This window comes from Rana temporaria, chromosome 12, assembly GCF_905171775.1.
Source record: "Rana temporaria chromosome 12, aRanTem1.1, whole genome shotgun sequence".
Taxonomy (NCBI): domain Eukaryota; kingdom Metazoa; phylum Chordata; class Amphibia; order Anura; family Ranidae; genus Rana; species Rana temporaria.
Window position 1 is genome coordinate 107,796,903 of NC_053500.1, and position 24,543 is coordinate 107,821,445.

At 46.3% G+C, this 24,543-nt stretch overlaps 1 protein-coding gene across 4 annotated transcripts in view; it reads right to left on the reverse strand.

Moving 5' to 3' along the window:
* The window catches only part of MXRA7 (matrix remodeling associated 7), a 108,481-nt gene extending 87,865 nt beyond the window's left edge, over positions 1-20,616 (reverse strand). For 2 of the 4 annotated variants that reach the window (XR_005744386.1, XM_040330108.1), the window contains exon 1: positions 20,142-20,616. Coding sequence is in view for 3 of the 4 variants with exons in the window: in XM_040330108.1 (XP_040186042.1) it covers positions 20,142-20,498 (357 nt within the window). In the remaining variant the exon portion in view is untranslated. The remainder of the gene's footprint in view (positions 1-20,141) is intronic. The other 2 variants (XM_040330110.1, XM_040330109.1) reach the window with 2 other exon arrangements.
* Between the last annotated feature and the right edge of the window lie 3,927 nt (positions 20,617-24,543).

Genomic DNA, 24,543 nt, shown 5'->3' on the forward strand with positions numbered 1-24,543 from the left:
CCAGCCTCGGCTGACCTAGATCCCCAATCTGTGCACAGTGATGATACGCCAGTAAACCTAGTTGTGTGCCAGATAACATTTTGTAGCATACCATACGGTTTCTGCAGCTTAGTGAATTCATACTTTTTGGAGCCATTTATGACCAATGTTATCTTTCAATAGCTAAGTATTCCTATATACTAAAATGCTAAATTTCTCTGGTCATCCACACATAAGCCCAAAGTACAGAATAACTGACATACTATTTTTGTACTCTACTGGAAATAGTTCTTGCAGAGTAAATCTCAGTCTATAAATGCATACTTCCCAACATTTTGAGATGGGAATGAGGGACACCTACCAGCAAAAGTATGAAGGCATGGGATATGCCCCCTGCCACACCCCCTTAAAGGAGAATTAACCCCAAAAAAGGGTTCATTAAATCCACAAGGGCTTTTTTTAACCAATACTATTCCTTTAGTTTGTCTTTTAAAATGTACAAATGCAGCAATTTATAATTTGGAAGAAAGGTTTAGCAGTGGGAATCACTTTTTAAAAGATAAAAAGTGAATTTTATATACAGCTATATGGATCAGACCAAAAAGAGGAACAGATGGGGGGGACAGAGGGACATTGCTCCAAATCAGGGACAGTCCCTAGAAATCAGGGACAGTTGGGAGCTATGATAAATTCATAAATAAGCCCTTGTATATTAGGCTTCAGCTTGTATAAGAGCATTGTGTACAAAGCATTTGCATGGCTTTCAGAAAGTTTAGAGCAGCATTTGAAAATCCTTTTGGGAATGATATAGAGAATGTTAATGTTTATAGGGCGTTTCGTGACATAGCGTCACTTCCTCAGGGGTTGCTGCACACACAGTGCAGCAACCCCTGAGGAAGTGACGCTATGTCACGAAACGCGTCGTTACATAGATGCCATTTCACACCTATTATGGATTGATCCTTGAAAGCCCATAATTGGCTATGGAATTAATATGTACTGTATATATTGACCTATCTGCTTGACTATATGGTAAATATGTCACTGTTGATCTGTTGAAAATTGTATTTATCAATAACTCTCCTTATTGAGTGTGTTGCACCTCATCTAAAATCCCACAAGCAATTCATGTTTCTCTGATTATCCTTCAAAGCCATTGAAAAAAATATTCCATATTTTGTGAACCTCCTCCCATGATGTAATGCTTGGGTGTAAGGGCAGGCCTGAACACTGTCATATTAAGAGGACAATGACATCTACCCTAAGTTCTCCAACACCGTCTACCATCTTTTACCAGCAGTTTACATGGAATTTGACTCCCAGCTCTGATGGAGCAACGGGGGGAGCATAGAAAAAGTGGGAATGCAGGGGATGGGTCACTGTGCCCTAAATGCTGCTAGCTGGCTTCCAACAAACTTCAAGTTGTGTTGAATGTTAGTAAAAATGTGTGGAAGTCTGATTTGCTTGACTCACATTCCCTAGACTCCGTTCACACTTGCGACACTTTGGAGAGCAACTTTGGATGGGTGCAACTTGGATATGACTTTGGCTTTGAACAGTGAAAATGGACAACAGTTGCACAACTGCTGCATTGTATAATATTCTGGTATGACTTTCATGCAACTTTAAAGGCACCGTTCACACTTGTGCGACTTCAAAGTCACACGATTTTACCGCAAATTTGCCACGCTTCGCAACCGCGATTTTGACAAGACAGTCATACGACTGTGGATCCGACTTTGCCCCACAACTTGAAGTACAACTTCAATGAGCAGGAACGTGACTTTGATCCCCCAATAATTAGGGGGAACCCCACGCCAATTTTTTTGAAAAAAAAATGGCATGGATTTCCCCTTCATGAGCATACCGGGCCCTTCGGTCTGGTATGGATTTTAAGGGAAACCCCGCCTAAAAAAACTGCGTGGGGTCCCCCCCTCAAAATCCATACCAGACCCTTACCCGAGCACCAGCCCGGCCGGTCAGGAAAGGGGGTGGGGACGAGCGAGCGCCCCCCTCCTCCTGAGCTGTACCAGGCCGCATGCCCTCAACATGGGGGGTGGGTGCTTTGGGGCGGGGGGAGGGGGCGTTTGCTCGTGTACAAGTCGCATGCCAAAGTCGGATCTGTTAATACGGAATCCGACTTCAGAAAAAAAATAATGCAGGAACTACTTTGAAGTCGGCACGACTTAAAGTCATGCCAGTATGAATGGTAGACATTGAAAATAATGAAGAATGACTTGTCATATGATTTTGCCATCCAAAATTGTGGTACAAGTCGTATAGGTGTGAAAGGGGACTAAGGGTTAACAATGAAGCCTATGGCCCTTAAGTTGCATGAAAGTTGGACCAAAGTAGTGCATGAACTACTACGAAGAACTTTAAAGAGGAGTTCCAGTCACCTGCGGAAAAAATAGGTCAGCAGCTACAAAAACTGTAGCTGCTGACTTTAAAAAAACAGCCACTCACCTATCACTTGAACCAGCGGTTTGCTAACCCCAGTCTTCGGTCCCTGGCACTGGCATCTTCACTATGGGCACCCGGCTGTGACAGCTTGTGGTATGCGTGACACCTGTCAGTGTCCCAGAAGACTGCAGGGGGAGGAGGACTTCAGCTTCTGACCGCTGCGGCGGTTGGAACAAAAGTGGGAGGCGGGGAACCTGTCAAAATTGGGTATCTCCTCCCCCCCCCGCGCTCCTCAAAAGTGGTACTTGTTCAAGAGGAGCGGGGAGCATGGGTGGAGCTCCGCTTTAAGTTGCACATGGATGGTTATCATTGAAAAACATGGGGAAGGACTTGTCATGAGACTTTGATGTCCACTTTGATGTCCACAATTGCATGACAAGTCGCACAGGTGTGAATGAAGCCTAAAACCAACATTTCTTTATTTCTCCAGAGAGCGTCAAGTCTTACTTTCAACAAATCTAAACGCCATCTGTCCTTTTATGAGTTATCTAAACAACAGCCTCACCCAACAAAAGTGCCATGCAATAAACCACTGCCAGAGCTGCCAATGGAAGAGATAGCTCTGATTTGTAGTCATTCCCTGCACTTCTCCTTTCCTGTCTCCTGTGTGCTTTCGCCCTGGTTCACACTGGCTGCGGGAATGAAATTGTGTGTGTTCAGATGAACTCGCATGATTTCATTTCTGCATGTTAGTCCTGACTTGGATATCAGAAACATCTGTGCGGGTCTCTGCGGAAAATCGCTTTACGAAATCGACAAAAGTAGTACAGAAACTTTTGGGGAATCAGTGTGGCGCTGCAAATGTGGGGGTCACACCGATTCAGATGCTGCAATTGCCGCCAACTTGGCATGCGATTTGACATGTCAACTCGCATGCCAAATCGCATCAATGTGAACCAGGGCTGAATGAAAGGTCAGCCAAATGTTTTTCTCTTTTAGGTAGATGTGTATATGGGTTAACCTCCCTGGCGGTATGATTCTTTCAGAAAAAACATGCTGAAAGCGGTACCATTATTTGCAAGGAAATTTGGCGTTTTATATTGTAGGCCTGTAATTTTTAGATATAACTCACTTAAATCTGACCAAACAAGATTTTAATAGGCATCCCGGGTATGACATTTTTTTAAAAACAAAATTATAAATTATAATATAATAAATAATTATAAATAATTATAACAAATAATAATATAATTATAATAAAAATTATTCAATAATGTAATCAAATCAAAATCACTGAAATTTGCTCAGTTGCAGAATTGTCGCTGTCATTTTTTTTTTTACGAATTTCCCCACAAATCGCTATCGGACAATTCTGCAAGTGATTATAATTTATTATCGCTGTTTTTTAGCTGATCTAAAACCACTTTTGACATAAAGGGACACTTTTGGTTGCTATGGACAATCTATAGTTTGCAGGGAGAAAGAAACGTTTTTATTATATAAAAGTACATGCAGGACACTGGGCAGACCACTAGGGACAAGGGGTGTGTGTATTTTTTACATACGGTACTGTAATCTATACGATTACAGTATACTGTATGTAATGTGTTTGTTTACTTTTTTAAATTTGGCGCCGTTCTCCGTCCCCGTGCGTCGTAACGTCGCAGGGAACGGAGATCGGCGGCACAGGAGGACGCTGTGTGAATCGAGCGAGGTCCCGCTCGCTCACACAGCGCGGTGGCATCGCTGGATCCAGGGACAAGGTAAGTAAACACTGTCTGTGGATCTAGCGAGGCAAGCCCGAGTCTGACTCGGGGTTACCGCTCGCAGCATGAAAATCTAACCCCGAGTCAGACTCGGGAATACCGCCAGGCAGGTTAATATGTCTGTCACATTTTTATTGTGGTGTCCGTATTAGGGAGGACTGCCCTCATTCTTGTTCTGGGAGAGGAGGTGAGGGGAAAAGTGCTCTTTGGTGACTAGGGATGAGCTAAGATTCGGGCCACACTCAGTTTGGTCAGAGTCCACGGGAAATTGTCACATAACAGATCACCACCAATAAGCTACAGCCATGGAATCTCAAACCCTGCAGCTGACACTACTTAAAAAAAAACTTTTTTTTATCTACCTAAATCTTGACCATTGACCCTTGGCATAAAAAGCGACCCATTCCATTACCCTTGACCAGGGATGGACTGGCCATTGGGACAACAGGGAGTTTCCCGGTGGGCCGATGGCTCAGTGGGCCGGCTTAAGTGACAGCGGACCACCGTCCCCCCTCCGCTCCTCTGTCTCTCCCTTCCCGCAGCGCTCACCTTCTCTGCCTCCCTGCAGTGGTCACCTGGGGGGAACAGAGAAGCAGGGGGAGGACCAGAGGAGCAGGGGGGACGACAGAGGAGCATGGGGGAGGGGACAGACAGCTGACTTAACAGCTATGGCCTGGGAGTTTCTCACTTCTGCCTAACCTTGTCCCATAAGGGGGGGACGGAACTGATTCTTTCCCCCCGGGTGAAATAATGTCTAGCTTCACCACTGGTACTGCCTATAAGAGTACCAGTACCAGCCGTTCTACTCTAATAAAGTAGAATGGCTAGTGGCTAGTGAAGGGGGAGATGGGGCTTGGGTGGCGGGGATGGGGGTTGCGGTAGTTGTCCGAAGTGGGCCAGTCTGGATGAAATCCAGGGCCACATTTTTGTCCCAGTCCAGCCCTGCCCTTGACCCTGTCCATGACTTTTGCCCATAACACTAATTCTGGTTCAGGCCCTGATCTAGCCATTTATACTTTATTTGTTATTTGTTATTTTTTTCCCTACATACAGACTTTTTTTTACTCTTCTCCTCTAACTAGGAGAAAAAGATACATTGTATATTACGCACTGCAAGACAAGACTGGTGCTGTGGTTTGTTTGTTGCTTTTTGTTTTGTCTACTGTCATGTATGACATATATGTTTTTCTACTGTATTGAAAAAACAAATAAACAACAAAAAATAAAAAATAAATAAAATGATACAAGGAAAACGGTCGTGTGTATGCTTTTCATCGAGAAAACTGTTGAGGAACTCGACGAGGAAAAAAGAGAACAAGTCTTTTTTTCCTTCTGTTTTTCCTCGACGGGAGTCTTAATTTCATCGTCGTGTTCCTCCTCGGGCTGGTTTTCGACAAGAAACACGATCGTGTGTATGCTAAGAAACCCGCGCATGCTCAGAATAAAGTATGGGACGGGAGCGCACCTTCGGTAAAAGTAGCGTTTGTAATGGAGATAGCACATTCGTCACGCTATAACAGACTGAAAAGTGCAAATCGTCTCCCACCAAACTTTTACTTAACACGCAGTAACATGACATTAGCAAAAGCAGCCCCAGGAATCAAACTTCCCCTGCCGTTGTATGTGTTGTACGTCACCGCGTTTGAGAATGAGGAGATTTGGTCTTGACAGTGTGTACGCAAAGAAAGCTTGTCAAGTTTCTCGACAAGTCTAACAAGGAACTCGTCGAGGAAAACGATGTGTCTTTTCCGACGAGTTCCTCGGTCGTGTGTACGAGGCTTTAGGCTCCATTCACACAAATGCGTTTTTTGATGCATTTTGCATTTTGCATGAATGCAGGGAAATTTTTTAACATGGTTTCCTATGGAACATGTTCACATCAATGCTTTTTTGTGTCTCTGCGTTTTTGGAAAGGGTCGGGAACTTTTTTCCCACAAAAAGCAGCGTTTTTGCATGTAAGAGGCCCCGTACACACGGCCGAGGAACTCGACGTGCAAAGCACGTCGAGTTCCTCGTCGAGTTTTGGGATGAAGCCGCCGAGGAGCTCGGCGGGCCGCCTTCTCCCATAGAACAACGAGAAAATAGAGAACATGTTCTCTATTTTCTCGTCGAGCTCCTCGGCGGCTCCATCGAGCCAAAACTGTACAGACGACAGAGTTTCTCGGCAGAATCCGGGTTTTGACCGAGTTTCTCGGTGAATTCTGCCGAGAAACTCTGTCGTGTGTACGGGGCCATAGAATTCAATGGACCCGCATTCAAAACGCAAGTACCGCAATTTTTTTAACCTGGTTATAGCTGGTTGTTAAAGGAAATGTAAAAAAAAAAAATTGACCTGAAATCAAAGCCCCCGAAGTTCTCCTCGTTCCCCGCCATCGCCATGTCCCTTCGCAGATTCTTCCTGTTTTCGCCGCTCCGGCGCTGTGATTGGCCGGAGAGGAGATGACGTCACTCCCACGCATGCGCGGGAATATGGCATTAACCCAAATAACGCCATTCAGAAAAACGGCACCTGCCCTGTTGTCTACGGCGTGCATGCGCCGTGGACATCGGCAACTGTCATTATTGTAAATATCTCCTAAACCGTGCAGGTTTAGGAGATATTTCTTGCACCTACAAGTAAGCCTTATGCCGCGTACACACGATCATTTTTCGGCATGAAAAAAACGTTGTTTTTAAAGAATGTCTTTTAAAACGATCGTGTGTGGGCTTCACATCATTTTTCGGGTTCTGAAAAACGACCAATTTTTTTTTTCGAACATGCTGCATTTTTTAACGACGTTTTAAACTATGTCGTTTTTCGGGATGTAAAAAATGATCGTGTGTGGGCTAAAACTACATTAAAAACCCGCGCATGCTCAGAAGCAAGTTATGAGACGGGAGCGCTCATTCTGGTAAAACTAGCGTTCATAATGGGGTAAGCAAATTCATCACGCTGTAACAGACAGAAAAGCGTGAATCGTCTTTTACTAACACGGAATTAGCTAAAGCAGCCCCAAGGGTGGCGTCATCCGCATGGAACTTCCCCTTTATAGTGCCGTCGTACGTGTTGTACATCACCACGCTCTGCTAGAGCATTTTTAAAAAACGATGGTGTGTGGGCAACGTCGTTTTAATGATGAAGTTGGAAAAACGTTGTTTTTTCTACATGCCGAAAAACATTGTTTTTTTTTAATGCCGAAAAATGATCGTGTGAACGCGGCATTAACCGGTTAACGCCCGCCGCATGTACATGTACGTCCACAGAATGGCACGTACAGGCATATGGGCGTACATGTACGTCCCCGCCTTTCCACGGGTCGGGGGTCCGATCGGGACCCCCCCGGTACATGCGGCGGTCGGTAACCCGCGGGGAGCGATCTGGGACGATGGCGCGGCTATTCGGTTATAGCCGCCCCATCGCGATCGCTCCCCGGAGCTGAAGAACGGGGAGAGCCGTATGTAAACACGGCTTCCCCGTGCTTCACTGTGGCGGCTGCAACGATCAAGTGATCCCTTTTATAGGGAGACTCGATCGATGACGTCAGTCCTATAGCCACACCCCCCTACAGTTGTAAACACACACTAGGTGAACCCAAACTCCTTCAGCGCCCCCTGTGGTTAACTCCCAAACTGCAACTGTCATTTTCACAATAAACAATGCAATTTAAATGCATTTTTAGCTGTGAAAATGACAATGGTCCCAAAAATGTGTCAAAATTGTCCGAAGTGTCCGCCATAATGTCGCAGTCACGAAAAAAATCGCTGATCGCCGCCATTAGTAGTAAAAAAAAAAAAATAAAAAAAAATGCAATAAAACTATCCCCTATTTTGTAAACGCTATAAATTTTGCGCAAACCAATCGATAAACGCTTATTGCGATTTTTTTTACCAAAAATAGGTAGAAGAATACGTATCGGCCTAAACTGAGGAAAAAACATTTTTTATATATGTTTTTGGGGGATATTTATTATAGCAAAAAGTAAAAAATATTGCATTTTTTTCAAAATTGTTGCTCTATTTTTGTTTATAGCGCAAAAAATAAAAACCGCAGAGGTGATCAAATACCACCAAAAGAAAGCTCTATGTGTGGGGAAAAAAAGTACGCCAATTTTGTTTGGGAGCCACGTCGCACGACCGCGCAATTGTCTGTTAAAGCGACGCAGTGACGAATCGCAAAACCTGGCCTGGGCATTTAGCAACAAAATGGTCCGGGGTTTAAGTGGTTAATCTAGGCTTACCTGTAGGTGCAAGTTGTGTGGTTGGGTTTACAACCAGTTTAATCTGACTGCATTGCATAGGGAAGCACAGAGACCCGGTAATGTGATCACTGGGTTTAAAAAAAGATTTGTAATTAAGACTGAAAAGGTTTTATTTTAATCAACATGCTGATGAAGGGAGGAACCAGGAAAGGCCACATTGTGTATAAGCAGATTACACTTTATCTTTAATCAATTCAGCCAAAACTAAGCATGTCCTATTTTTATAAGACTTGTATGTTGTAGGGTTTTAGGCCATGCATGTATTGTGCACAGGCTACGAAGAAGAAATACTAGAAGCTAAACTTAGAGGGTTATGACACAGGTTTACATCCATTCCAAATAAAACGTCTATTACTTCTCGGGTTATGTAATCCCTTGCATGTTGTCAAAACATCTGCTTGGCGCATGCAGAGCCTGGGGAGCAGATGTGTCACTTCGGTGATCCTGGGCAACATGGCCTCTTATTTTTACACCTCCGCCCAGTCTTTGAAGGTCCAGCGATGTGGATTGCTCTGCCTCTAATCTCTCAGCCTTTTCCAGTGAGGCATGTTATTAAACATTAATTGCACAGAGCAGCCCAGATTCTCCTCCTTGGACATCCAAGCAGGTTCGCTCCCAAATCGCTGCTTTGCGTGTCTATTTACAAACAGAGCTGCAGCTTGGCCCCGCCCTCTCTCTCCTTATTGGCTTAGTGGCTGTGACTGCATGCCTCAGCCAAGTCCCCAGAGAGACGAGGCTCTTGTGCACATTGCTGGATTGAGATGGGGCTCAGGTAAGTATTAGGGGGGACTGGGGATGGCCATGGGTGTCCGCTCCATAGGGCAAGGGGGGGCAATTGCCCCACCCTAAAAAATTGAGAAGGTGTTGAAGATTCTTGCAGCCGTGGGCTGTCTGAGCAGTCCCGGGCCGGATGTCACACAGGTACAGTGAGCAGAGTGAAGCCACCTACCCCCCCAGTTTTTTTGTGTACACAGGGGGAAGGAACCTGCTGCCTGTGCCGTACTGAATGGGGTGGGGGGAGGGGGGGTCCGTCTGTGCTGAAGAGGGGTTGTACTGAATGGGGGGTCCATCTGTGCTGAAGGGGGGTCTGTACTGAAGGGGGATCCATCTGTGCTGAAGGGGGGTCTGTACTGAAGGGGGGGTCCATCTGTGCTGAAGGGGGTGGTCCATCTGTGCTGAAGGGGGGTCTGTGCTTAAAGGGGGTCTATCTGTGCTGAAGGGGGTGTCTGTGCTGAATGGAGGGGTCTGTGCGGAATGGGGGGTCCATCTGTGCTGAATGGAGTGGTCTGTGCTGAAGGGGGGGGGGTCCATCTGTGCTGAACGGAGGGGTCTGTGCTGAAGGGGGGGGGTCCACCTGTGCTGAACGGAGGGGTCTGTGCTGAATGGGGGTCCATCTGTGCTGAATGGAGGGGTCTGTGCTGAAAGGTGGGGGGGGTCCATCTGTGCTGAACGGAGGGGTCTGTGCTGAAGGGGGGGGTCTATCTGTGCTGAACGGAGGGGTCTGTGCTGAATGGGGGTCCATCTGTGCTGAATGGAGGGGTCTGTGCTGAAAGGGGGGGTCCATCTGTGCTGAAGGGGGGTCTGTACATTCTCTAGGCTATATTTATATGGGCATGGAGTGAAGCTGAAGAGCTATTTCACACTGCCAGCTGGCCGCATTATCGGTAAAGCGGCGCTTTACCATAAATTTAGCTGCGGTATTCGGACGCTATCGGACGCTTTTAACCCCGCTAGTGTTTGAAGAAAGGGTTAAAGACGATTGTGTATCGCCGCTACAGAAGTGCCCCCCTCTGAAAAAATTTCAGCGGACGCCCATGGGGATGGCTACTGCACAAAGAAGGATTTCGGCCTTCATGCATAGAATAACCTTGAGCCTTTAGAACCACTTAAATGGCCCTGTAATCTATTTTTGTAACCCCTCCCTTTCCCCCTCTCCTTGGTTTGTTTTGAATGAGCATTGCACGTTTGTTGTGGCCATGTGCATTGCTCTATGCACACTACAAATCCCATAGCTCCTTGTCCATCTCAGGAGCGAGCAACAGAGGGTGGCCACGTTCCTGCATCCAGTCCAAATCATATGGTGGAGGGAGGATTATGACATTTTGGACAATTTTATACTCCCAACTTTGTGGGAACAGTTCGGAGATGACCCCTTCCTGTTCCAACATGACTGCGCACCATTGCACAAAGAAAGGTCCATAAAGACATGGATGAGCAAGTTTTGGGTGGAGGAACTTGACTGGCCTGCACAGAGTTCTGACCTCAACCCGATAGAACACCTTTGGGATGAATTAGAGCAGAGACTGGGAGCCAGGCCTTCTTGCCCAACATCAGTGCCTGACCTCACTAATGCGCTTCTGGAAGAATGGTCATGCATTCCCATAGACACACTCCTAAACCTTGTGGAGAGCCTTCCCAGAAGAATTGGAGCTGTTATAGCTGCAAATGGTGGTCCAACTAAATATTGAACCCTACGGACTAAAGCCTGGTACACACGATCAGATTGTTGGCCAACTGAGCGTCAGACTTTTGTCTTGCATACTAACGGCACACAATTATCGGCCAACAAACACGAAACGTAGTGAGGCACTACGTGGAATTTCAGCCAACAGTCTGTCATCAGATAATCTCCTGCCAACAATCGTATCATGTGTACAAGGCTTAAGACTGGGATGGCATTAAAATTCATGTGCATGTAAAGGCAGGCGCCACAACAGCTGATCCAAACATTGCGTGCTCCCTGGACAGGTAAATGTCCATATTATTAAAAGTCAGCAGCTGCAGTATTTGTAGCTGCTGACTTAACATTTTTGGTGGGGTGGGCGGACCTCCGCTTTAAATCATTTTCACATGCACTACTAAAAAGGTTTTGACTTTTGATGCAATTAATACATCAGGCTTAAAGGGGTTGTAAAGGTTTGTTTTTTTATTTTCTAAATTGTTTCCTGTAAGCTAGTGCATTGTTTGTTCGCTTCCTTTTTCCTTCGATTTCCCTTCTAAATGTTTTTTTTTTCTTTGTTTTCTTTGTCTGAATTTCTCACTTCCTGTTCCTCCTCAGTAAGCTGTTCTGGATGACTAACCCCCAGCCAGATGATGGGGGCAAGCTTACAGGAAGTGAGACAAAGAAAAAAAACATTTAGAAGAGAAATCGAAGGAAAAGGTAAGAGAACCCACAATGCATTAGCCTAAAGGAACCTATTTAGAAAATAAAAAACTAACCTTTACAACCCCTTTAAAGGCTATGATGTGCAAAGCCTAGTAAATCATAACATCCAATCAGATATTTATTAACTGTATTTAGATCAGTTTTAGGGAATCTCTAGGTAAAGTTTAAGGCTCCATGCACACTGAAGCTGATAAAATGCAGTTTATTGCCGTTTTGGCTTTTTGTTTTTTAAGCCCATAAACTGAACTCTATGTTAGCCTATGTGCCCATGCACACCTGGGCGTTTTTTAGTGTTAATGAGCTTTGGAGTTTATTGGCTTTTTTCTGAACGCCCGAAATTTGCGTTCAAAGTGCAGTTTTTTGGCGGAAAAAACGCTGAAAACCGCAAAACACTGAAAAACGCAAAAAACGCAGAAAAAACGCTTAAAAATCGCTCAAAAACGCTGATGCCAGCGTTTTTTAATCCATTGAAAAAAAGGAAAAAAAAAAAAGCTTTACAGAAAAACGCTGATTAAAGCTATTGCAAAAACGCTAAAAAACGTTGAAAGGCTCCCTGCAAAGCTACTGGCGTTTTTTTATAGCTTTTATCAGCTTCAGTGTGCATGGAGCCTAAAATGTAGACTGTGGCCCGGATTCGCGTAGAAGCGCGCATCTTTGTGCAGGCGTAACGTATCCTATTTACGTTACGCCTCCGCAACTTTGTCAGGCAAGTGCAGTATTCTCAAACCAAAGTTGCGGCGGCGTAGCGTAAATAGGCCGGTGTAAGCCCGCCTAATTCAAATGTGGAAGATGTGGGCGTGTGTTATGTAAATTTAATGTGACCCCACGCAAATGACGCTTTTTACGAACGGCGCATGCGCCGTCCGTGAAAGTATCCCAGTGCGCATGCTCCAAATTAACCCGCAAGAATCCAATGCTTTCGACGTGAACGTAAATGACGCACAGCCCTATTCGCGAACGAATAGGGCTGTGAAAAATTTAAAGCTGTTCCGACGTCCATACTTAACATTGCTACGCCTCATCTACGCCTCATATAGCAGGGGTAACTTTACGCAGGGAAAAGCCTAACGTAAACGGCGTATCTGTACTGCGTCGGCCGGGTGTACGTTCGTGAATTGGCGTATCTAGCTGATTTACATATTTCTAGGCGTAAATCAGCGTACACGCCCCTAGCGGCCAGTGTAAATATGCAGTTAAGATACGACGGCGTAGGAGACTTACGCTGGTCGTATCTTATACAAATTCTGGCATATCTGATTCTTTGAATCAGGCGCCAAGATACGACGGCTCAGACTCTGGAGATACGCCGTCGTATCTCCTTTGAGAATCTGGGCCTGTGTTTTCAAAAATATCCAACATATGTCTACAAGAGGTTTATGATTTGTTACATCTGCATTGCACCCATTTGAATGGTTTGCACAGAAGATTGAGTGAGACCAGCAAAACATTGTATTGATTGCTCATCTTTCAGTGTTGGCACACATCCAGATGTGGAGAGTTAGGAACTGTGGGCCTAATGAGCTTTACTAGAGACATAGTTGTCAGCTCTGGTAATACCTATACCTCTGCTCTGGCCTGCCTTACTTAGAGGCTAGTGGAGGGTTGGGCAGTGAGAGGAGTTTTGTAGCTGTGCTCCTGCTCTGACCTGGCTTTCTTTAGAGGCATGTGGAGGGTTCAGCAATGAAAAAGGTTTGGTAGTTGTACCCCTTCTCTGAACTGGCTTCCTGTGAGACATGTGGAAGGTTGGGCAGTGTTCGGTTGCTGTGCCCCTGCTCTAGCCTGCCTTCCTCAAAAGTGTGTGGAGGGTTAGGCAGTGAGAGAAGTTGTGTAGCTGTAGCCTTTTTCTCTGAACTGGCTTCCTCAAAATGCAAGTGGAGGTATGAGCTTGGTAGCTGAGCTCCTGCTATGGCCTGGCTTCCTCAGAGGTATGTGAAGGGTTGGGCAATAGGAGAAGTTTAGTAGCTTACCACTTCTCTGGCCTGGCTTCCTCAGAGGCATGTGGAGGGTTGGGTAGTGGGAGATGTTTGGTTGCTGTGCACCTGCTCTGACCTGGCTTCCTGAAAGACATTTTTACGGATTGGGCCGTGAGAGAAGTTTGGTAGTTGTGCTCCTGCTCTGACCTGGCTTCCTCAGAGGCAGGGATAAAAGATTGGAAGCTGTGCCCCTTCTCTGACCTGGCTTCCTCAGAGGCAGGGATAAAAGATTGGTAGCTGTGCCCCTTCTCTGACCTGGCTTCCTCAGAGGCAGGCATAAAAGATTGGTAGATGTGCCCCTTCTCTGACCTGGCTTCCTCAGAGGCAGGCATAAAAGATTGGTAGATGTGCCCCTTCTCTGACCTGGCTTCCTCAGAGGCAGGGGTAAAATATTGGTAGATGTGCCCCTTCTCTGACCTGGCTTCCTCAGAGGCAGGGATAAAAGATTGGTAAATGTGCCCCTTCTCTGACCTGGCTTCCTCAGAGGCAGGGATAAAAGATTGGTAGATGTGCCCCTTCTCTGACCTGGCTTCCTCAGAGGCAGGGATTAAAGATTGGTAGATGTGACCCTTCTCTGACCTGGCTTCCTCAGAGGCAGGCATAAAAGATTGGTAGATGTGCCCCTTCTCTGACCTGGCTTCCTCAGAGGCAGGGATAAAATATTGGTAGATGTGCCTCTTCTCTGACCTGGCTTCCTCAGAGGCAGGGGTAAAAGATTGGTAGCTGTGCCCCTTCTCTGACCTGGCTTCCTCAGAGGCAGGAATAAAAGATTGGTAGCTGTGCCCCTTCTCTGACCTGGCTTCCTCAGAGGCAGGGATAAAAGATTATTCGATGTGCCACTTCTCTAACCTGGCTTAATCAGAGGCAGAGATAAAAGATTGGTAGATGGCCCCTTCTCTGACCTGGCTTCCTCAGAGGCAGGGATAAAATATTGGTAGATGTGCCCCTTCTCTGACCTGGCTTCCTCAGTGGCAGGGATAAAAGATTGGTAGCCGTGCCCCTTCTCTGACCTGGCTTCCTCAGAGGCAGGGATAAAAGATTGGTAGATGTGCCCCTTCTCTGACCTGGCTTCCTCAGAGGCAGGGATAAAAGATTTGTAGATGTGCCCCTTCTCTGACCTGGCTTCCTCAGAGGCAGGAATAAAAGATTGGTAGCTGTGCCCCTTCTCTGACCTGGCTTCCTCAGAGGCATTTGGATTTATGAGCAGTGAGATAAGTTTGTTTGGTAGCTGTGCTCCCGCTCTAGCCTGGCTTCCTCTGAGGCATGTGGAGAGCCAGACAGTGAGAGACGCTCGGTGGCTTTGCCCCTGCTCTAACCTGGCTTCATCAGAGGCATGTGAAGTGTTGGGAAAAGATAAAAGTTCGGTAGATATGCTCCTGCTCTGGCCTTGCTTCCTCAGAGGCATTTGGAGGTTCGGGCAGTGAGAGACGGTTGGTGGCAGTGCCCCTTGCTCTAGCCTGGGGGGTTGGCGAAAGTGGAGTCCAAAATAGCAAAATTGCCCAGCACACCAAAAATTAAAGGTCTCCAATCTTTACTGAGATCTTAGTTGTACTAATAACATAGCTTGTAGAAAGAGAATGTAAAACCACTAAAATTTTGGAGACCTTACGATCCCTCTTTTCAAGGTGGTAGACCCTAGAAAAGGGGACCAAATGGTTGGATTTACTAAAGGCAAATAAACTGCGCACTTCTCAAATTTCACTCTGCAAGTGTAATTGCTCGGGTATTCATTGCAAAGTGAAGCTTTACCTCATTATTTAACTAGTTGCCGACCAGCCGCCGCCGTTTTACAGCGGCAGGTCGGCTCCCCTGCGCGAGAGCCCGTAGCTCTACGTCGGCTCTCTCGCAGGCCACTAGGGGCGCGCGCGCACCCCCCGCTCGCCCCCGATTCCCATGCCTGGCGGGCGCGATCGCCGCCGGGCACACACGATCGCTCGTTACAGAGCAGGGAACGGGAGCTGTGTGTGTAAACACACAGCTCCCGGTCCTGTCAGGGAGAGAAATGCTGATCTTCTGTTCATTCAATGTCATTTCCCCTAGTGAGTCCACCCCCCCCCTACAGTTAGAACACACCCAGGGAACATACTTAACCCCCTTCCCCGTCCCCTAGTGTTAACCCCTTCACTGCCCATGGAATTTTTATAGTAATCCAATGCATTTTTATAGCACTGATCGCTATAAAAATGCCAATGGTCCCAAAAATGTGTCAAAAGTGTCCGCCATAATGTCGCAGTACTGAAAAAAAAGAAAATCGCATTACTAGTAAAAAAAAAATATTAATAAAAATGCCATAAAAATACCCCCTATTTTGTAAACGCTATAACTTTTGCGCAAACCAATCAATAAACGCTTATTGCGATTTTTTTTTTTTTACGAAAAATATGTAGAAGAATACATATCGGCCTAAACTGAGGAAAAAAATGTTTTTTTTATATATTTTTGGGGGATATTTATTATAGCAAAAAGTAAAAAATATAATTTTTTTTCAAAATTGTCGCTCTATTTTTGTTTATAGCACAAAAACTGCAGAGGTGATCAAATACCACCAAAAGAAAGCTCTATTTGTGGGAAAAAAAGGACGCCAATTTTGTTTGGGAGCCACGTTGCACGACCGCGCAATTGTCTGTTAAAGCGACGCAGTGCCGAATCGCAAAGTGCACAGCCTATTTGCCTTTAGTAAATAAACCCCATTGCGTCTCCAAAGCCAGGTCGTAGTTTGACCTTTCCTTTCGTTTCATGTTGTTAGTACAACTAAGCTCTCAGTATAGATTGGAGATCTTTCATTTTTGATGTGCAAGAATTTTACATTCTCGTGGTATCTCCATTGTCCATGCACTTTCCTCAAGGCGTTGAAGGATAGATGGATTGTTGCTCGGGAGACAGGGGGGTGGTGGGGCAACTCAACCAACATCCATACAGCTTCTCCTGTAAAGCGAACCTGTTGCTTTACCCAGTGTGGGCAAAGTACAGGTCCACTTTACAAGCTTATTTCTCATTGGTTGCTATGGGCTGTTGCACTTTGTCCTAATAAAGAAGCCTGTTGGTAAGTCTGTAGTTTGCGTAGCCAGGGATGCTTTCCAGCCCCTGTCATGGGAATGGGTTACAACACAGGAATGTGGACAGGAAATGAAGCAGCTCCTGGGTATGAGACAGGCATTCCAAAGCCAGAGGGCAGAATTCTGAATAAACAAGGCCAGACATAGAGGGGCAGAACCCAAACATCGGCTAACACAGGGAGGTGAGCCAGACCGAGACACAAGCATTTCTGTATATACATGCTAACACATTCCTCTGTGCTCCACATGTACAGTACAGACTCAGAGACGAGGGAGGATACCAGACACACTATGATAAATACCATCCTTCATACAGACAAAAACATGTGCGGAGATATATAGAATATGTTCTTACGCAATGTGTTCATCTACCATCTCTGATCAGATGCCAAGCTGACACCCACTTTGCATCAACTTAATTAAAGTCAGTCTTGAATTAACTTTTTCAAAGTCAGTTGTGTTTGTTTTTGGCTGTACAGGGGTTACCCCATCACGTCTGCATGGTCTGATCTCCGTGACATCATTCTATCCAATAACAATGCACAGAGAGAAATATTCCGGAGCCAAGGCAGACAGGGCAGGGTGGGTGCACACAGCTGTGCGCCGTCTGGATGCCAGTTACACGCTGGCACTGGAAGTTCATCTGCAGCCATTTTAAAAAGGACCCAGGTTTACCAGTGCAGTGCCACCCACTACAAATGAACCCAATGGTATTTTTACTGAAGTTTACACAGAATATAATCTCGCAGTTCACATTGGAGAGTTTGCACAACTACTGGGACAATATTACTGATGTTCTTCTAAGGCTGGCCATACGTTACACAATTTTCATGTTCAATTCTCCTTTAGATTGACATAAACCATATAATATGAGGTTAAACCAGGGGCGGACTGACCATTGAGGGACTCGGGCACTGCCCAAGGGCCCCATGCCACTAGGGGGCCCCATCAGAGTTGCCAGGCTCAGTAAAACCAGGGACAGTATGTAAAAATCTGTGTTTTTTTTACATCTGTCCCTGATATGTCCAAAATCGACATGCTTTTGATGTGAAAATCCTGAGATTTTAGCTGCCCCACCTCTGCACTGCCTCCTGGCTTGGTGGTAGGGTTGCCACCTCATCCCTTTAAAACAGAACACATATGAATTACACAAGTTCTGGGGCTGATTTAATGCACATAAGGCACCAAATGAGTCTAATTACCACCTTAATTAGCCACAGAACCTGTGTAATTCATATGTGTTCTGTTTTAAAGGGATGAGGTGGCAACCCTACTTGGTGGCCATCTGTAAGCCTGGGGGCCCCATAATCTTCAATTGTCCGGGGGCCCCATGAGTTGTCAGTCCGCCCCTGGGTCAAACCTAAAACGCTTTCAATTTGTATCTAATCACGCAGGCCCTTGCACTAAATCTAAAGAAAATTACATAAGAAAATTGTACAATGTATGGCCAGCTTAAAGGGGTTGTAAAGGTACAATTTTTTTCCTAAATGGCTTCCTTTACCTTAGTGCAGTCCTCCTTCACTTACCTCATCCTTCCATTTTGCTTTTAAATGTCCTTATTTCTTCTGAGAAATCCTCACTTCCTGTTCTTCTGTCTGTAACTACACACAGCAATGCAAGGCTTTCTCCCTGGTGTGGAGTGTCGTGCTCGTCCTCTCCCTTGGACTACAGGAGAGTCAGGACGCCCACTAACACACAGCTCCTGTCTCTATCTGCAACGTAGAGAGCGTCCTGACTCTCCTGTAGTCCAAGGGAGGGGACGAGCATGACACTCCACACCAGGGAGAAAGCCTTGCATTACTGTGTGGTGTTACAGTCAGAAGAACAGGAAGTGAGGATTTCTCAGAAGAAATAAGGGCATTTAGAAGCAAAATGGAAGGCTGAGGTAAGTGAAGGAGGACTGCACTAAGGTAAAGGAAGCTGATTAGGGGGAAAAAAATTGTACCTTCACAACCCCTTTAAGGATCCTGGTGTTATACACCATACAGAACCCATGCTAGCTCTTGGATCCAAGGCATGACCCCAAACACAATGTACTCTAATGGTTGGTGTGACTCTTAAGTATCTATGGAATTCAGCTTTTACCAAATATATGCAAAGCTCTTAGGGGACAGTCTCCCCCTTTATCAGGGTGGTTTATCTTGTAGCCCTAAAAAAAAGGGAGAGTTTTTGCCCCTGAAACGCGTTGGATTTTGTATGATTATTTTATGAACTGTTAAAGTACTTTTAGACTCTTCTAACCATTAGTCTGGTGAGTTTTGTATAGCTTCAGGTTTGCAGATGAATTTAAAGCAAACTTCATCTCTTGTTTGGAGGTGGTTAAACAGAGATCTTAGGCTGGGTTCACACATATGCAAATTGGGTGTGGGTTTCCTCGCATCCAATTCCCATGACAGGCAGGTGTGATCGGCTCTTAATGAAGCCGGTTCACACATGTCCGAGGCAGCCGGGGTCTGGATTGAAAAAGGGTCAGGTGCGTGTTTGGGTACGGCTCAGGTGCATGTTTGGGTACGGCTCAGGTGCGTGTTTGGATACGGCTCAGGTGCGTGTTTGGGTATGGCTCAGGTGCGTGTTTGGGTATGGTTCAGGTGCGTGTTCGGATACGGCTCAGGTGCGTGTTTGGGTACGGCTCAGGTGCGTGTTTGGGTATGGCTCAGGTGCGTGTTTGGGTACGGCTCAGGTGCGTGTTTGGGTACGGCTCAGGTGCGTGTTTGAGTACGGCTCAGGTGCGTGTTTGGGTACGGTTCAGGTGCATGTTTGGGTACGGCTCAGGTGCATGTTTGGGTACGGCTCAGGTGCGTGTTTGGGTATGGTTCAGGTGCGTGTTTGGGTATGGTTCAGGTGCGTGTTTGGGTATGGCTCAGGTGCGTGTTTGGGTACGGTTCAGGTGCGTGTTTGGGTACGGTTCAGGTGCGTGTTTGGGTATGGTTCAGGTGCGTGTTTGGGTACGGCTCAGGTGCGTGTTTGGGTACGGCTCAGGTGCGTGTTTGGGTATGGTTCAGGTGCGTGTTTGGGTACGGCTCAGGTGCGTGTTTGGGTACGGCTCAGGTGCGTGTTTGGGTATGGCTCAGGTGCGTGTTTGGGTATGGCTCAGGTGCGTGTTTGGGTATGGTTCAGGTGCGTGTTTGGGTACGGCTCAGGTGCGTGTTTGGGTATGGCTCAGGTGCGTGTTTGGGTACGGCTCAGGTGCTAATTCAGGCAAAAATTTGGACGTGAATCGCCCCTGAACTGGTGAACAGACACGCACCAGACCCCGCGGCCGCACATGTGTGAACCCGGTCTTAATTGGAGTGCTGACTGTCACTTTATATAAGCTGTAAACAGGCTTCACTTGGTTTCCGCTCTACTCGAAGCATGACGAAAACCCACTGCCAGCTTTTTTAAAGTAACGTCCACCACTCCCATTATGATCTATCCTAAATATTACAAACCTGGAGCTTATATTCGTCAACAACACGTCTTAAATGCTTTAAAAAATCTTGCATTGCTCTTATAAAAGCTGAAGCCCATATGTAAAAGGCCTGTCATGGTCTATTAGAACAATGTAAGTCTGGTCTTACTTTACTGTCCTCCTCTTCTTGACTAGATTGGCTGGATGGAGTCGTCTCCTCTGCACACTCAGCCGCGTCCGTTTCGCTTTCTTTGGCCTCGGTCAGTTCCTCCATCGCCCCAACTTCTTCCACTGGGACAGTCTCTGTCCATTCAGGCACTTCTTCCTCTGTCGCATGATCCTCCTTGTCTTTCTGTTCTTCTTCTAACGTTTCTACCACTTTCTCCTTCACCTCTTCTTCATGGGATTCCTCGGCTGGCTGCTTTTCTCCTGCAGAGCGCAGCTTCATCCAAAGCATGGCCAAGATGACGGCCAGCGCCGTGAAAATGAGAGGAACTGTCAGTGAGAAGTCCCCTTCGAGCTCCATGCTGTCTGGGATGAGATGGCTTTTGTTCTCCTCTCTGGTAGAAGCTGTACAGACTGATCCTCACTCCTCCCAGCAAGCCTTCCACAACACAGCTGTCACTGGCATGGCCCTGCCTCTTCCATTAGAAGCAATATCCCAGCAGCTCTCCGCCTACCTATACAGTGTGCAGCGTGCAAGCTGGAAAAATCCGTTATCCATCCAAGCTTGTCAGCGTCACAGTTTCAAGCGGCATTGTGCTGCTCTTTTATGCCTTTCATAAGCACTTCTGATTGTGATTTAAAAATTGCTACACAGAATCATCTTGATCTGACCATCCTGCTAAAGACCAAACATGATCCTACGACCACAGCGGTCACTTCCTGCCAACACAAATTTATATCACATGACTGTCTAGGCAAAAAGATGTAATCTCCCATCAGAAATATTCAGCCAATTTTTTAGTTATTTTTTTGTCATTTATTACAATCGGAAATATTGCCCAGGATGCCAAAATATTTATTTTGCTGTTAAAACAGATTTTTTTTAACCACTTAAGCCCGGACCATTATGCAGCTAAAGCACCAGGCCCCTTTTTGCGATTTGGCACTGCGTCGCTTTAACTGACAATTGCGGCCTCGTCGGGTCCGGCGTCCGTCTGCGCCTTCAGGTGTCCTCTTCGTCGGGTCCGGCGTCCTTCTGTGGTGTCCTCCCCGCTTTCCCGTGCCGAGTTTGAACACTGTGTTCAAACTCGGCACGGGAAAGCGGGGATCGAGCGGGGAGGACACCGCAGAAGGATGCCAGACCCGACGAAGAGGACACCCGAAGGCGCAGACGGACGCCGGACATGACGAGGCCGCCGATGGACGCCGCGCAAGCCACCAAAACTGTAAGTACTAAAATGTTTTTTTTTCCACTTTAGGGGTGCGCGCTATACCCTGGAGCGCGCAATACCCCGATAAATACGGTATTTGATCACCTCTGTGGTTTTTATTTTTTTGCGCAAAAATAGAGCGACAATTTTGAAAAAAAATCTATATTTTTTTACTTTTTGCTATAATAAATATCCCCCAAAAATACATAAAAAAAAAAAAAAAATCCTCAGTTTAGGCCGATACGTATTCTTCTACATATTTTTAATAAAACAAATATATTTATTTGCGCGAAAGTAATAGCATTTACAAAATAGGGGATAGTTTTATGTCATTTTTTATTATTTATTTTTTTTACCAGTAATGGCGGCGATTAGCGATTTTTATCGGGACTGCTACATTATGGCGTACACATCGGACACTTTTGACACTATTTTGGGACCATTGTAATTTTTACAGCAAACAGTGCTATAAAAATGCACTGATTACTGTGAAAATTACACTGTCAGTGAATGGGTTCACCTGTAGGGGGCGATAAAGGGGTTAAGTGTTCCCTAATGTGTGTTTTTTTTACTGTAGGGGGGCGTGGCTGGGCGTGTGACGTCACTGATCGGTGGTCCCTATGACAGGGAACAGACGATCAGTGACAGGCTCACTAGGAAGCACGGGGAGAGGTTTGTTTACACTTACCTCTACCCGTTCTTCAGCTCTGTAACCCAATCGCAGGACACCGGCGGCCATCAGCTCTGCGGGTCCCGTGGGCGCGATCACGGAGCACAGGACCGGGTTGCGAGCGCACCGCTGGCGGCGCGCTCACGACCCACGGCTGGGCTTCTTAAAGGGGACAAACCTGTACGTCCATATACCCAGCCGTGCCATTCTGCGGACGTATTTAGTCGTGCGGCGGTCCTTAGGCGGTTTAATTACTTATTGAAGCATAGAAGATTTTAGGCAGAACTCCAGGCAATTTTTTGTTAAAGCCCATCCCTGGGGGGAAATAAAAGTGCACCCTTGTAGTGGGGCTGCCCCGCACTGTAAGGGTTAAATGCTCCATTCACGCCAATGCATTTTTTCATGCTTTCTGCAGAAACGCAGGACATTATTTTTAACACAAGGTTCCTATGGAAAAAAAAAAAAAATTCCTCAGTTTAGGCCGATGCATATTCTTCTACATATTTTTAATTAAAAAAAAATATGTATTTATTTATTTGCCGCGAAAGTAATAGCATTTACAAAATAGGGGATAGTTTTATGTCATTTTTTATTATTTATTTTTTTACCAGTAATGGCGGCGATTAGCGATTTTTATCGGGACTGCTACATTATGGCGTACACATCGGACACTTTTTATTCTGGAACTGGAACGCACTGGAACTGCAAGCACTGGTGTGAACTATACTATAGAAAACCATGTAATCTACTTTCTATGCTTTTTGGATGCAGAAATAAAGCACTGGAAGGCTGGGTTCACACTCCGATTTTCCCGTCCGTCAGCCGTATACGTTTTCAGTATTGAAAACTTACGGGCCCGTACGGGAAAACGCATACATAGACAATGCATTGCAAATCGTATGCACTCAGATGCATCCGGGTGCGTACGATTTGCTGGCAAAACGTTTTTTAAACGTACGCAAAACCGTGTTCAACCACGGTTTTGCGGACGTTTTTGAAACAGTATGGCAAACGCATACGTTTTTTTTTAACATTAATGTCAATGGAAAACGCACATATGTGCGGTTCCATACGTTTACGTCCGTTTCAGCCGCATACGTTTTTTCATATAAATTGTATGCGGCTGACGGACGGGAAAATCGTAGTGTGAACCCTGCCTAATACATGTGATGTGAATTAACCCTTAAAGATTTAATCGAGGTGTGATACAACTGGCTATCTTTGCAGACAATAGCGTAGCGTGGGGCGCAAAATTATTCCTGCGCCATACTGAGTGTGCGGTGCTGTGGCCTATTGCCTTCCGATACACCTCCAATGAGGCATGTCCCGGGCCTTCTTATGTAGCACCCTATTCCTCCTTCCCTCTCCCCGGGACTCCTCCGGTCCAGCCTGTCCCCCAGGATACATCCAGTGCGGCCTGTGTGTGTGAAACTGGGGGAGGGGCAGTGCTCGGTGCAGTGGGCCGAAGTACGGGGGCTATTTTATGGACCTCCCAGCAGGGATGCCAAGGAGCGGCTGGGTGGCAAGACCCCAAAACAGTACTATCCAGTGCTGGGGAGAGCCCTGATCAGCCTGACGATGGAGGCCATGAAGAGGTGAGGAGGATCCACTTATCTACATTGTCCTGTGTGGGGGGGGGGGGAATGTGAGCAGTGTAGGGCTGTGCTGAGGGCTGGAGATCACTTCTCAACAGATGTACAGGACTTTCCAGTCAGAGTTAGTAGGTGGTCAGGTAGGTCAGTGTAAAGGTCAGGTAGGTCAGTGTAAGGGTCAGTGTAGTGGTCAGGTAGGTCAGTGTAGGAATCAGGTAGGTCAGTGTAGTCAATGCAGTGGTTGGGTAGGTCAGTATAGTGGTCGGGTAGGTCAGTGTAGGGGTCAGGCAGGTCAGTGTAGAGGTTAGGTAGGTCAGTGTAGGAATCAGGTAGGTTAGTGTAGTGGTCAGTGTAGGAATCAGGTAGGTCAGTGTAGTGGTCAGGTAGCTCAGTGTAGTGGTTAGGTTTGTCAAGGTAGGTCAGTGTAGGGGTCAGTGTAGTGGTCAGGTAGGTCAGTGTAGGAATCAGGTAGGTCAGTGTAGTAGTCAATGCAGTGGTCGGGTAGGTCAGTGTAGTGGTCAGGTAGGTTAGTGTAGGGATCAGGTAGGTTAGTGTATGAATCAGGTAGGTAAGTGTAGAGGTCAGGTAGGTCAGTGTAGGAATCAGGTAGGTCAGTGTAGTCAATGCAGTGGTCGGGTAGGTCAGTGTAGTGGTCAGGTAGGTCAGTGTAGGAATCAGGTAGGTCAGTGTAGTGGTCAGTTAGGTCAGTGTAGGAGTCAGGTAGGTCAGTGTAGTGGTCAGTGTAGGAGTCAGGTAGGTCAGTGTAGTGGTTAGGTATGTCAATGTAGTGGTCAGGTAGGTCAGTGTAGGGGTCAGTGTAATGGCAAGGTAGGTCAGTGTAGGAGTCAGGTAGGTCAGCGTAGTGGTCAGGTAGCTCAGTATAGTGGTAAGGTAGGTCAATGTAGTGGTCAGGAAGGTCAGTGTAGGGGTCAG